General features: G+C 45.8%; 1 protein-coding gene across 1 annotated transcript in view; it reads left to right on the forward strand.

The window, feature by feature from the left end:
• Positions 1-10,786, forward strand: part of LOC124720531 (BTB/POZ and MATH domain-containing protein 3-like) — a 98,305-nt gene extending 87,519 nt beyond the window's left edge. The window contains exon 4 of the mRNA XM_047245888.1: positions 10,301-10,786. Coding sequence (XP_047101844.1) covers positions 10,301-10,685 — 385 coding nt within the window. The 3' untranslated portion in view covers positions 10,686-10,786. The remainder of the gene's footprint in view (positions 1-10,300) is intronic.
• The last annotated feature ends 4,012 nt before the right edge of the window (positions 10,787-14,798 follow it).

Here is a 14,798-nt window from a genome sequence, read left to right on the forward strand (position 1 = left end):
GATGTGCAAAATATCGGTGCTGGACTGAGATTCGAACTCGGATCTCCCTTTTCGTCACGTCTGATGCCTTTGTGTTGATACTTTCCACCGTTCGCCTTGCGGTCTGCGCGGCTGCCCCCGTCGGAGGTTCGAGTCCTCCCTCTGGTATGGGCGTGTGTGTCGACCTTAGCGTAAGTTAGTTTTAAGTTAGATGATGTGGCGGAGGGTACCGTGAGTACCTCTATCGGTTCTCCCTTCTATTCCAGTCTCGTATTGTTCGTGGAAAGGAGGATTGTCGGTATGTCTCTGTGTGGGCTCTAATCTCTCTGATTTTATCCTCACCGTCTCTTCACGAGACGTAGGAGGGAGCAATATACTGTTTGACTCCTCGGTGAAGGTATGTTCTCGAAACTACAACAAAAGCCCGTACCGAGCTACTGAGCGTCTCTCCTGCAGAGTGTTCCACTGGAGTTTATCTATCATCTCCGTAACGCTTTCGCGATTACTAAGTGATCCTGTAACGAAGCGCACTGCTCTCCTTTGGATCTTCTCTATCTCTTCTATCAACCCTATCTGGTACGGATCCCACACTGCTGACCAGTATTCGAGCAGTGGGCGAACAAGCGTACTGTAACCTACTTCCTTTGTTTTCGGATTGCGTTTCCTTAGGATTCTTCCAATGAATCTGTCTGGCATCTGCTTTATCGACGATCAACTTTATATGATTATTCCATTTTAAATCACTCCTAATGCGTACTCCCAGATAATTTACGGAATTAACTGGTTCCAGTTCCTGAGTTGCTATATTGTAGCTAAATAATATGGGATTTTTCTTTCTGTGTATTAGCAGCACATTACACTTGTCTACATTGAGATAAGATTGCCATTCCCTACACCATGCATCAATTCGCTGCAGATCCTCCTGCATTTCAGTACAATTTTCCGTCGTTCCAGCCTCTCGATATACCACAGCATCATTCTCAAAAAGCCTCAGTGAACTTAGGATGTCATCCACAAGGTCATTTAAGTATATTGTGAACAGCAACGGTCCTACGACACTCCCCTGCGGCACACCTGAAATCACTCTTACTTCGGAAGACTTCTCTCCATTGAGAACGACATGCTGCGTTCTGTTACCTAGGAACTCTTCAATCCAGTCACACAATTGGTCTGATAGTCCATATGCTCTTACTTTGTTCATTAAACGACTGTGGAGAACTGTATCGAACGCCTTGCGTAAGTCAAGAAACACGGCACCTACCCGGGAACCCGTGTCTATGGCCCTCTGAGTCTCGTGGACTAATGGCGCGAGCTGGGTTTCACACGATCGTCTTTTTCGAAACCCATGCTGATTCCTACACAGTAGATTTCTAGTCTGCAGAAAGTCAATATACTCGAACATAATACGTGTTCCAAAATTCTACAGCTGATCGACGTTAGAGATATAGGTCTATAGTTCTGCACATCTGTTCGACGTCCCTTCTTGAAAACGGGGATGACCTGTGCCCTTTTCCGATCCTTTGGAAGGCTACGCTCTTCTAGAGACCTACGGTACACCGCTGCAAGAAGGGGGGCAAGTTCCTTCGCGTACTCTGTGTAAAATCGAACTGGTATCCCATCAGGTCCAGCGGCCTTTCCTCTTTTGAGCGATTTCAATTGTTTCTCTATCCCTCTGTCGTTTATTTCGATATCTACCATTTTGTCATCTGTGCGACAATCTAGAGAAGGAACTACAGTGCATTCTTCCTTTGTGAAACAGGATTGGAAAAAGAGATTTAGCATTTCGGCCTTTAGTCTGCCATCCTCTGTTTCAGAACCATTTTGGTCGCAGAGTGTCTGGACATTTTGTTTTGATCCACCTACCGCTTTGACACAAGACCAAAATTTCTTAGGATTTTCTGCCAAGTCAGTACATAGAACTTTACTTTCGAATTCATTGAACGCCTCTCTCATGGCCCTCCTCACATTACATTTCGCTTCGCGTAATTTTTGTTTGTCTGCAAGGCGTTGGCTATGTTTGTGTTTGCTGTGAAGTTCCCTTTGTTTCCGCAGCAGTTTTCTAACTCGGTTGTTGTACCGCGGTGGCTCTTTCCCATCTGTTACGATCTTGCTTGGCACATACTCATCTAACGCATATTGTACGATGGTTTTGAACTTTGTCCACTGATCCTCAACACTGTCTGTACTTAAATCAAAACTTTTGTGTTGAGCCGTCAGGTACTCTGAAATCTGCTTTTTGTCACTTTTGCTAAACAGAAAAATCTTCCTACCTTTATTAATATTTCTATTTACGGCTGAAATCATCGATGCAGTAACCAGTTTGATAGTTGATTCCCTGTTCTGCGTTAACTGTTTCAAATAGTTCGGGACTGTTTGTCACCAGAAGGTCTGATATGTTATCGCCACGAGTCGGTTCTCTGTTTAACTGCTCGAGGTACTTTTCAGATAAAGCACTTAAAAAAATTTCACTGGATTCTTTGTCCCTGCCACCCGTTATGAACGTTTGAGTCTCCCAGTCTATATGTGGCAAATTAAAATCTCCACCCAGAACTATAACATGGTGGGGAAATCTAAATATTTTCCAAATTATCCTTCAGGTGCACAGCCACAACAGCTGCTGAGCCAGGGGGCCTATAGAGACATCCAATTACCATGTCTCAGCCTGCTTTAACCGTGACCTTCACCCAAATTATTTCGCATTTCGGATCTCCGTCAATTTCCTTCGATACTATTGCACTTCTTATCGCTATAAACACGCCTCCCCCTTCACTGTCCAGCCCGTCTCTGCGGTATACATTCCAATCTGAGTTTAGAATTTCATTACTGTTTACATCTGGTTTCAGCCAACTTTCTGTCCCTAGTACTATATGAGCGTTGTGACCGTTTATTAATGAGAGCATTTCTGGGACCTTTCTATAGACACTCCTGCAGTTTACTAATAGCTTACTAATATTGTTATTCCCTGTTGCATTTTGCCTACTCCTACCTTGCCGCGTCTCAAGAGGGGTCTTGTCGGGCCTAGGGAGGGAATTCTCTAACCTAAAAAACCCACATGTGCACTCCACACATACTCCGCTACCCTTGTAGCCGCTTCCTGACGCCTGACCTATTCAGGGGGACCCTACATTTCTCCACCCGATAGCGGAGGTCGAGAAATTTGCACCCCAGATCTCCGCAGAATCGTCTGAGCCTCTGGTTTAAGCCTTCCACTCGGCTCCAAACCAGAGGACCGCGATCGGTTCTGGGAACGATACTACAAATAGTTAGCTCTGATTCCACCCTGCGAGCGAGGCTTTCCGCCTTCACCAACTCTGTCAACCGCCTGTATGAACTGAGGATGACCTCTGAACCCAGACGGCAGGAGTCATTGGTGCCGACATGAGCAACAGTTTGCAGTCGGGTGCACCCAGCGCTCTCTATGGCCGCCGGTAGGGCCTCCTCCACATCTCGGGCGAGACCCCCGGCAAGCAGACAGAGTGAACACTGGCCTTCTTCCCCGACCTTTCCGCTTTTTCCCGAAGCCTAACGTTGGAGCTCCCAACAACTAATAAACCCCTCCCCCCGTGTGCCTGCTCGGACCTTGCTGAAGGAGCGGCCACATGTCCACTCACAGGCAGAGCGGGCGATGCCACACGGCCAGCCTCCACATTGACCCTCCGCCTCGTGCGCCGCGGACGCCGCTGAACCCGCCACTCCCCTTGGGGAGAGGGTGGCCCAACCGCGCCCGGTACCCGCGAAGATGTCTCGACAGCAGGGACAGTGGGTGAAGCATGTAACACCTGGGGTGTACCTTGCGACGCACCAGACTCCCCACTGCCGCTACACTCCGAGGCAGCAGCCTGAAGACGGCTGACCGCGGCCATCAACACGCTCAGCTGTTCGCGGACAGTGGCCAGCTCCTCCTGCGTCCGTACACAGCAGTCACACATCCTATCCATCCTAAGGAAACAATTTACTGTAGAGAGTTAATCAACTTTTAACTAGACTGCTAATCCAGTAAAGGCGGCTGATAGCTGACTAAACTGTGGTTACCAGACACTTCTTGTAGAAAACAATAAAAGCACTACCTGTCTAAGGACTGTATTGAAAACACTAGCACTACTGGCACTATGGCTGACTAAAGGGACTCTTGAGATGAGTTATTGTCCTGAATGGTGGTTACAAAATTAATGGTGCGCGTTCTTGCTGGAGAGTGAAAATGATAATGCATGAGGTGACTGGCCCGTATCGAACTACGGTGGGTAGAGGCAGATAAAGTATTCAAACTGTCCGTGAATATAGCGACATGGTAGCTGCGGCACATGTTGTCACGCTCGAGTGCGCCGTAATGTCGCTCGATTTCGGGAATGCTTTCGATAGGGAGAGTCACCAGTGCCTTCGTGAAACAATGACCGTACTTGATTTTCTGCAATATTTTGTCAAGGTAATTGGTATAATGTTGAAGAACAGCAGTTTGCAAGTCGGCTAACCAGGCAGCTCGCACTCAAGAGTTGTGTGCGACAAGGTGGTGCTGTGTGGAGGGCCTCGTTCGCCACTGCCGCTGAGGCCCTGCTAGCCGCTCTGCAGAAACTGCTACGAGGGCTGCACGCACGCACACGCACACATACCGCCAGAATATCGTGTGTTGGGCGTACACAGGTGATGTGGATGTAGTGATCGTTGGCGACAGCGACTGGGAGAAGGCACTGCAGGTTATCAGCAAATCCGAACTTGCATCAGGTGCGAAGCCGAGCAACATTAAATCACACGTGGAATATCTCTGCAAAACACGGGAGACCTTACTGTGTTGCCCCATATGGAAATTTTTGGTATCAGCTACAGTTATATATAAATTGTACTACAGCTGCAAACTCTAGGAACATCCTTGCCAGTCTGCCAGCTAGCGCCAAAGAACATAGTGCGAGAAGACTTGACGATATCCAAAAGGGGACACTTTTCAAATTTGTACGTGGTTTTTAAAGTCAGTGTAGCAAAGGTTTTACCCAAACCACGTGAAACAGCAGCAAGATATCTGTCAGTTCGTGGTAACATTTTCAGGGTAAAGTTTGACACGCTGACTCCTTCAGCAGGAAATGCCCGGGGGAGGGGGGGAAGATAGATTAAATCGCACAATCTCTCAGATGTTGGGAGAATATCACAAGCTGTATTCATGTGTTCCACACAAGAGATGCGGAAGAAGACACACACGACCCTGGTGTCTCACTTAGCAGACGAAATTACTCCCACTGTCTTGAATCCAGCTAGAGATGCACGGCTTTTATCATTTTGAACAATTTTGATTCGAACTCAGTTAAACTCTGACCAGAGTTCGCCCGTCGTATATGGTAAAAGTTAGGAACATATACGTGCAATTAACGGAAAAGGAATGCGGAAATGTGGCTGTACAAAAGTAGCTGCACTACAGATGGAAGGTCATTTGGATAAACATCAGCACCCCTCAACTACCAACAAGTGTGAAACCTGCTCGGAAGAGGGCAGTAAACAGGAAAGTAGCAAACAAAGCGAAACTTCAGGCAGTCCACCTTGGTGATTCGCCAACACGTGATAATTGGGACCTGATAGCAAGAGAAGACAGGTTTGTCAGCACTGAGTGGAGGATTTCCGGGGACTTATCAGACAAATGTTGGCCGCGATAATGCCAACACTAACTGCAACATCTGGCCTGGCGATTCTTCGAATTCTATCAAGGTGACATGTCATTTAGAATAAAGAAATGCTGTAAAGTGGCTAAAAGGACAAACAACGTGTCACCTGCTAATAGAAGGAAGCAAAACAACAAAGCAAAACAAGACGCACGCCGGGCACAAGCGGACAACGGGTCGGCGCGTCTCGTCCACTCCGGCCGCCCTGGGTGTGCATCGCAGAGGCGGAAAACTGCAGGAGAAACTTGGCAAAATTTTTTAGTACGTGTAGTTACGTGAAATAGTGTGCAAACTGAATAGAAAGAGACGTAAACGCAAGAACAACATAATGAATCGTGCTTAACCTCTTTTGTCTTTAACACTATTTTTTACAGAGTTATTCATTTATTTTTAAGGAAACAGAAATCTACACTAAAATAAGTGGATCAGAAGCGCAGCCTATTTCGTGTTGAAGGCATCTCGGAGGAAAATTTTGTCCTCACGACAGAAGACATGGTACTTCTTAGTACATTTTATTTTACTTTATTCCGTATGCCACAACTTGTTTTAACCAGAAGACGGGACTGCCCTCATTTCTTCTTTTCTGTGTTACATTCATCGTTATCCGAAGCATCCAAAATGGCAGCACGGAGCTTCCAGCGAGTGGATTGCTCGGAGTTAAGAGAAGACCAACATGGCAAAGAAACCTCGGGAAAATTATGCATTGGATTAGGAAGAAGATACTGCGAAATAAATTGGAAAGCCAACCAGAGTGAACACGAACTTCGAAGCCGTCGCCCGCAGCTGACATAGTTTCTGTGCAGACAGTCTTCTGGATGAAGTATTAAAAATAAAAAAATAAATAATCCACGAAAACAACGGAGTGACTCGGAGTCATGTATGGCGGGAGGCGTCGTGGCCAGGCCCCGGAATGGTTAAAAAATTAAATGAAAGAAAAGGGGTTAAGGGCGCGAGTTTCTAGTCTGCACGTAGTGTGTTCGAATCCGCAACTTACATGAATTTAAATTCGTGATAAAGGTTGCTAGTTAAAAAAGTTGAAATGGTTCCAGCTACCTATGCTGAAGTTCTGGGTTCGTTTCTTACATCCGGCAGTCATTTTCATCCAACAGAAGTAGCAACTCTCCCACATCTGGTAGCCTGGAGGAGAGTCGGTACAGGCTGTGCCCTGACAGAGGAGGAGGTCATGCCGGGTCGAAACTCTGTCACCGGTCACCTTTCTTATGCCAGTTTTTTGTTTTGTTTTTTGTTTTATGAATGAGCCAATCGCTGTGCAAGGTCACAGGGGACTTGACTCTACCAGAGCCTGAGATGTAGAAAATATTGGTGGAGCACTCAGATCTCCCTTTTCGTCGCGTTTGATCGGTTTGCAATGATGCATTTCCACTGCTTCATTGTTTCCACTTGCCTGCAAAGCTATAAAGACGTTCGCAAAAGACATGTCTGTGGGGTTCGAGTCCTGGCATGTCACTTTAAGTTGCAACATGAGCACAGCAAAATACATGTGAGATATTATTATGATTTTTAATGTCTTTCTGCGCTTTATCAACAATAATGGTGGGTTCCGGATTAGACTCCCTAGTCAGACACGCAGCTTTTCGTCCTATCATGTCAGTTTCAAACATGCCACTCACAGCTACTCGTGAAAGATGATAGTAGTCAACGTGTCTTTATATGTAGTCAACAACTGTGTGTCCAGGGTTCGATTCCTATTCAGCAGAAAATTTTCATAATTGTATTTACAATACAGACATGCGCACATTTCGCTGCTAATGAAGTACAGGGCTATTACAAATGATTGAAGCGATTTCATAAATTCACTGTAGCTCCATTCATTGACATATGGTCACAACACACTACAGATACGTAGAAAAACTCATAAAGTTTTGTTCGGCTGAAGCCGCACTTCAGGTTTCTGGCGCCAGAGCACTCGAGAGCGCAGTGAGACAAAATGGGGACAGGAGCCGAGAAAGCGTATGTCGTGTTTGAAATGCACTCACATCAGTCAGTCATAACAGTGCAACGACACTTCAGGACGAAGTTCAACAAAGATCCACCAACTGCCAACTCCATTCGACGATGGTATGCGCAGTTTAAAGCTTCTGGATGCCTCTGTCAGGGGAAATCAACGGGTCGGCCTGCAGTGAGCGAAGAAACGGTCGAACGCGTGCGGACAAGTTTCACGCGTAGCCCGCGGAAGTCGACGAATAAAGCAAACAGGGAGCTAAACGTACCACAGCCGACGGTTTGGAAAATCTTACGGAAAAGGCTAAAGCAGAAGCCTTACCGTTTACAATTGCTACAAGCCCTGACACCCGATGACAAAGTCAAACGCTTTGAATTTTCGGCGCGGTTGCAACAGCTCACGGAAGAGGATGCGTTCAGTGCGAAACTTGTTTTCAGTGATGAAGCAACATTTTTTCGTAGTGATGAAGTGAACAGACACAATGTGCGAATCTGGGCGGTAGAGAATCCTCACGCATTCGTGCAGCAAATTCGCATATCACCAAAAGTTAACGTGTTTTGTGCAATCTCACGGTTTAAAGTTTACGGCCCCTTTTTCTTCTGCGAAAAAAACGTTACAGCACACGTGTATCTGGACATGCTGGAAAATTGGCTCACGCCACAACTGGAGACAGACAGCGCCGACTTCATCTTTCAACAGGATGGTGCTCCACCGCACTTCCATCACGATGTTCGGCATTTCTTAAACAGGAGATTGGAAAACCGATGGATCGGTCGTGGTGGAGATCATGATCAGCAATTCATGTCATGGCCTCCACGCTCTCCCGACTTAACCCCGTGCGATTTCTTTCTGTGGGGTTATGTGAAAGATTCAGTGTTTAAACCTGCTCTACCAAGAAACGTGCCAGAACTGCGAACTCGCATCAACGATGCTTTCGAACTCATTGATGGGGACATGCTGCGCCGAGTGTGGGAGGAACTTGATTATCGGCTTGATGTCTGTCGAATCACTAAAGGGGCACATATCGAACATTTGTGAATGCCTAAAAAAACTTTTTGAGTTTTTGTATCTGTGTGCAAAGCACTGTGAAAATATCTCAAATAACAGTTATTGTAGAGGTGTGAAATCGCTTCAATCATTTGTAATAACCCTGTAAATCATTATATAACGTCTACGCGTGACCAGAGGTCCGTGTCGATTGGTGTTGGTTTCGAATGCCCATAAGACAACACTTTCGTCTCCTGGGTTTAGTTTGTCATCTCGTTGCTGGTTAAAACTAACGATTTCTAACGTTTGATTGCGCTCAGTGAACCATCCGATTAAGTGCTGCGTTCGAATCTCCAGGAAACACACAACTTTATGGCAGATCATTTCGAGTTTAAACTTGCACACTGTTTGTTACTTTTGACTGAAACCATACTTGAGATATTTCGTCTTTACTTGTTAGATTGCATTCCCGGATAGTAGCGCAGTAAGAAAACTTTCGTCGTGTCATTTAAAGGAGGATGCTGCTTTCTGAGGTTTCATTTATTACAATACATTTGAATTTGGAAGCGTAATGGCTGTGTAATCTCGAATAACACCTTTCCTGGTATTTGCATTATCGAATTATTAATTTGCATCTAAACTGATGGTCGCACAGAGCTGTTGTCTCTTGTGGCCTCATGCAGTGAACATTTTGTATAGGCAAAGACTGTACCGAAAAGAGAGCAGAGGAACAATGTTACGTGGACTGATCACAAATCAGGCGAAACACAATTCAGATCTTTCCATAAAGTTTCTGGCGTGCAGCCGCATAAATTCAGCCTCTTCTCCTAATATTTCGGCCGAACACCGTCCAGCCATCTCCAGAGTGAGCTGTGGTGACTGACGCTGCCGCACTGGCTCCGTTTTTTTAAACCCGAGGACCGAACCACTTAAATTTATGCTGCTGCGCGCCAGAACCTTTATGGAACAGTCCTTACGCCGCAACAACATTAAGATGGACGACAACTGAGATAGTTCAGATGATTTTGAGCATGATAGCACATATTAAATACATGTGCGTATGCTATGAGTTCATAAAATGTCACACACACACACACACACACACACACACACACACAGTTTTTTTATGGGGGTGGTGTTGCCGATTTGGTGTTTGTTATCTCTCACATGTTTTGAATAAATTGTTGTCTGTGTGTCAGAAAGTTTCTGTGTTTGGTGAGGCTGAATGAAGAAAACTGCCGTTAACTGCAGTGAAATTTTTTTGCCTGCATACCAGGAAAGTGTCTGTTTGAAAACCAGGAGACGGAATTCTTGTTGTGTGTGACGTCTGGCAGTGAAGCTGCAGACAGAGACCAGTGTCAGCTGTAAGAAGCGTGTTCTGTAGTGGAGGTGAGCGACTGGTTAGGTGTAGCGTCCCGAGAGCAAAGGAGCTGACTTGCAGGAATGAGTGTGACAAAATGTGGTAATGAAATTCTTTCAGAGGTTGTATAATGCTATTTGTAATGGACGATGAATGAAGATTTTCTTATGAGGGGGGTAGAACAGATTTGCTGTAATTTAATACATCCACACAATTGCGCACTGTTTTGTAGTGTGGGAGGGGGAGTACGGTAGGTTTGTTTCAGGACAGATTTGTATTCGCAACAGTTGTTTCCTCGTGTGACTGTTTTCCTTGTTCTGTGTGTTGTGTGTTTGCAGCAGAGAGTGGCAGTTTGTGTGTTTTGTGCAGGAGCCTCTCTGCAGAGGAGAGGGGCAGGAGGCTGGTCCAGGCGGCTCAGCAGCGGGCAGTGGGGGAGCTGAGGGCGCTGATCGCCGCAGGGGCCGACGTGGAGGCGAGGGGCGTGCCGTGGGGGTGGACCGCCCTGCACTGGGCAGCGCGCAGGGGAGACGTCGAGGCGGCGAGGCTGCTGGTGGGGGCGGGGGCGGCGGTGGACGCCAGGACTGACGGTGGGTGGACGCCGCTGCATGTTGCGGCATGCTATAGCCGCGCAGAAGTGGCGGCTGCGCTGCTCGTCGCGGGGGCCGACAGGGGGGCCACAACTGGTGGTGGGCGGACAGCGCTGGACATCGCCAGGCAGTACAACAGGAGGCGGCTGGTGGAGATGCTGTCATGAGGCAGGCAGTCCAGCGAACTCTGTGCAAAAAAACAGGAACTGAAAGAGTTTGTACCAGAGCAATATTCATAAGTTTTTAAATAAAGATCCAAAAAACTCAATTCCATTGTAACTCACGAATTTCACCTCTCCTCAAGTAACATACAGCACACACATACTCTAAGGAACGCTGTAGCAAAACCCAGACAACGCCAGATAACAGCAAAATAATTCAGGTAACAACGGACAATCCTTCTCTCAAGAAAAATGTCCCGAGTAAAACTTCCAGACTAAACTTGGCAAAAGTCAACAGTTCATTGTGAACAATCACAACTGCTCTATAATATCTGATCGCTGAAAAGTATTTCATACCAGTCAGCAAGGTGCTGCATCAGACTATTCTAATTTGCAACATACCCAGATTAATGCTATATCAGTTCTATCACCAGAATTCTCGCTCCTGATACCAGACTCAATTTACTTCTCCATATTCAGCAAACATTCTACTCTACCGTACCTGTTGTGTTTAATAACAATGACATAGTAGTAGCGGTATTCACACCACATAATGCGACTATCATCTGGAACCATACAGTCAGTCTACATTGAACTAAACACAATCAGACCACAACATGACACGCATACAAAATGTGAAGGAAATCCTCTCTATCTGGTACTGTTGTCTCTACTTGACGTAAAAGATTGCAACGAGCAAAGCAATCCTAGTTGTATTGGAGACAGAACACCGAGGCTCGAGTTTCAGCACACGAAAGCAATTTCGCGACGACGCACACGAGTCTCCACACTCATCGGTCACAACGGCACAGCTGAGACGGTGACGCAAGTCGTGCAACTACAGGTAATACAATTACACTTACCTTCACTCATACAATACATCGAGTAAATAAGTGTAGTGGAGAGTGTATACGCCTGTCAACTCAGCTGCTGTCGCCTCACTTCACTCCCTGTGTCCGCAGCTCGCCGCTCCCCGCCAGTCCGTGACTCCTGCCACAACTGTCAGCCGCCCCTCTGCTTGTGAGGCGCCAGCAGCCAAACGGCAGAACAGTCCGTGAGGCCGTCACTCAAACTTCACTCACAAAGGGTACTGACAAGGCGCAGAAGAAATGCTCGGACACAACATTGCCTTCACCAATCTTTTCAACAGTAAAATTTCTTCTCCGAGACCTTCGCTATTAACGTCTACACTGAAGCAAGATTCGTCGTTTCCCACAAGCTCTTGGACCGGAGAATCGTGTTCGCTTACGTAGTTCCACGGGAAACGGAATGTGTCCGTGTTGCGTGTGGCTGCACACGGTACAGTCAAGTTCCCTACAGCTGTGTAATAACGTGGCAAACATTTAGCGAGCTATGGTTTAAATCGTCCCCTGATGCTTCATCAACAAAGCGTTTTCTTCTGCCTTGCCGTTTTTCTCCGTCATCAATCATTACATTCACTTCAGGTGATATTCCAATATTTTCCGCTACTTCGCAACTTTCTGCGTAAATAGTATCTCAACATTTCTCAGCTGATTTAATTCTTCCGCGAGACTCTTCTTACTACTACTTGAAACATCTGTTTTTCTGGTTTGAAGTACAACTTTACGTATGTTTATTGCAGCCAATAATTTCAAATACTTCTGAATGCTCCTTAGTTCAATGTGTTGCTCCCGCAGTCCAGGTTATTAGCAAGTTCAACCGCCCATTGTAATCCTGGCCAATTCTCGGCAAATGGATCCATGGCACCTACCCACACAGACCCTCTCGTTGCCGATATTTTCTTTTAAAACTGTCCGTAGCTGCCACTTTCATTTTAAATGAGTTCCTTAGAAACAGCAGTTGTACTGGAGACAGAGGAGAAACGTCATGGGGAAGTATCGCAGTTAACTCGAGTGATTCTTTTTGCCACGTCTTCCCCACATGTGGCACATGTAAGCTGACGTTTCGTTGCTCTGTGTGCAACTATGACTGCCACATCAGACACAATCTTACACGCCTCCGCCGTGACATTAAACGCTCTTCGTGGAGGTAACAGAGGGCCATGTTGTGCATCTCGCCGAAAGTTCGGCACGCGCCTGACGCCCTCCAGCTGGTGCGGCTCACTGGAACGGCACAGCACGCTACAGCAGAGGGGAAACAGCCCAGAACTCCGTCCCCTTTCCTCGCATCGTCAGACACGCCGCAATTCACTGCTCATATCGCTCAACAACCGGACGCTAAATAGTCTGAAACGTGTTCCTGTTTAAACTCGTGTATGTAAATGTCAGGTTGGTATCTGAGAAACTGGTAAAATTTATGTTGATATGTAAATAGGTTAATCTCAGAGCAGGCCCGCAGAACTGTTCTAAAACTAAATTTTGATCGGAAGTATGTGAAGCACACGCTACACGATGCGAAATCCAGTCGAGGCACCACGTCAAACAATTCGCCTGCGAGAGAGCATGGCGTTTTCGATGAAACTTACAAGTGCTATTTGATTGCAAACAAATGATTCAGGTTAAAATGTTGGCCCTGAATGTTGTTAATGTTTATCTTCAGCCTCGCAAAGAATCACTGTACCAGCAGTTTTACGGTAATTACAGAGCAAATGAACACAAAATTTTACGCATCCGACTTTGTGTTAAAACTGTTCCAAACACCCCCCCCCCCCCCCCCCAAGGCAACACCTGTCTCAGATCATCTACCGATTTGAAACCTCTGAAATGATGTACTTTCACAGATATATCCCGACAATTACACTATCTGACAGTGGGCAATGGTAATTAAATATGTCTAAGAACGGAAGGTTCGTTTCTTCTGCAACCTATTTAGTATTAGTATAATGACAGAACTGTCAAAAACCAAAAAAGAGGAACTGAAGTTATCGTCTGACAAATGAGAGAAAGGTTCCAAGTATAACTATGCCTCACTAATCCACAACAGCAACACACCCTTTCATGAATTACTCACAACCACACATGTCAGCACACTCCCTGGTGCGACGCGCTTACATACTACGAGTAAAATACTTAAAACGACTCACCACGCAGGAACTGGAGAATTTATTGTGATTTCGCGTGCTGCGTTGATAGCTACAGTGCTGTGCTATAATGCAAAACACATTGTCCACCTTGCCACCATGATTGTTTACATCGTTTCATATTTTAAATATTTTGTGTTATGTTATTAGTTTTGGGGTAATTTCTACATTTCGTGTTTTTACTGATACGTCTGTGGTTGACAGCCTCCAGCTGGTCCAGCACAGTATGTCTCCAGAACTGAGTCTGAATGCAGTGCTGGACGACCCACAGCCTACATGAGAAAATAATTACGAAATATGATCAGCCCTGTATATGTTTATTGACAGCTGCACAGTAAAGGCTGATATTAGGAAAAGTATTCTGTTTTTCTCCCATTGCCAGTTATAGAACAGTTCTTACATGTTGCGACAGTCTCTAGGAGACTACAGAACAATCGGGCGAAGAAAGGTTCAACCGTAATTTCGTAACTGTAATGTAATTCAAGTGACGCAACGGACATCTGATTGTGCAAAAAAATGTCTTAGAGCTGAAGTGGAAAAATAATTAACATAATCGGTGTTGAGCGCACCGCCTTCGAAGAAAATGGAAAAATCTACAAAGTAACGGAGCTAAATAACTAGAAATATTCCAGAGTTTAGTTTTAGACGTCTTTCCTTTGGCAGATTCTTAAAATACAACGTTGTGTGTATGTCTGTTTTTACCTCCGCAACTGAATGAAGCGCAGAAAACTGGAGGTTGTCCCATAACGAAACTGCGGAACATCATTTCTCAGCGCTTCTATAATTACGTGTTTTGTGATTCTATAATCCGAATTTCGTGTTTGGTGCATTGTAGGAGATCGGCTTCACAACGAAAGATCCCACAAATTTTCACTCTTTTCTCAGATTTTCGTTCGTTTCACGAAGACTATGCGTTTCTGGGAGTTGAAAACCCGCCACAAAATTACAGCAGTCAAACTCTTCTACGAAACGCAACAATCAGGTCTGATTTTGTGACGAGCAATGACGGCGCTAGAGCGCGCTGAAGAACGGCGACTGCCGAAAATTCGGAACGCTCCTTTAACGGCCTTCGTCTTTTGTTCTCTGGTATTACGGCGCACTGCAACGGTACGGCACGC

This window comes from Schistocerca piceifrons, chromosome 11 (assembly GCF_021461385.2).
Source record: "Schistocerca piceifrons isolate TAMUIC-IGC-003096 chromosome 11, iqSchPice1.1, whole genome shotgun sequence".
Lineage (NCBI taxonomy): Eukaryota > Metazoa > Arthropoda > Insecta > Orthoptera > Acrididae > Schistocerca > Schistocerca piceifrons.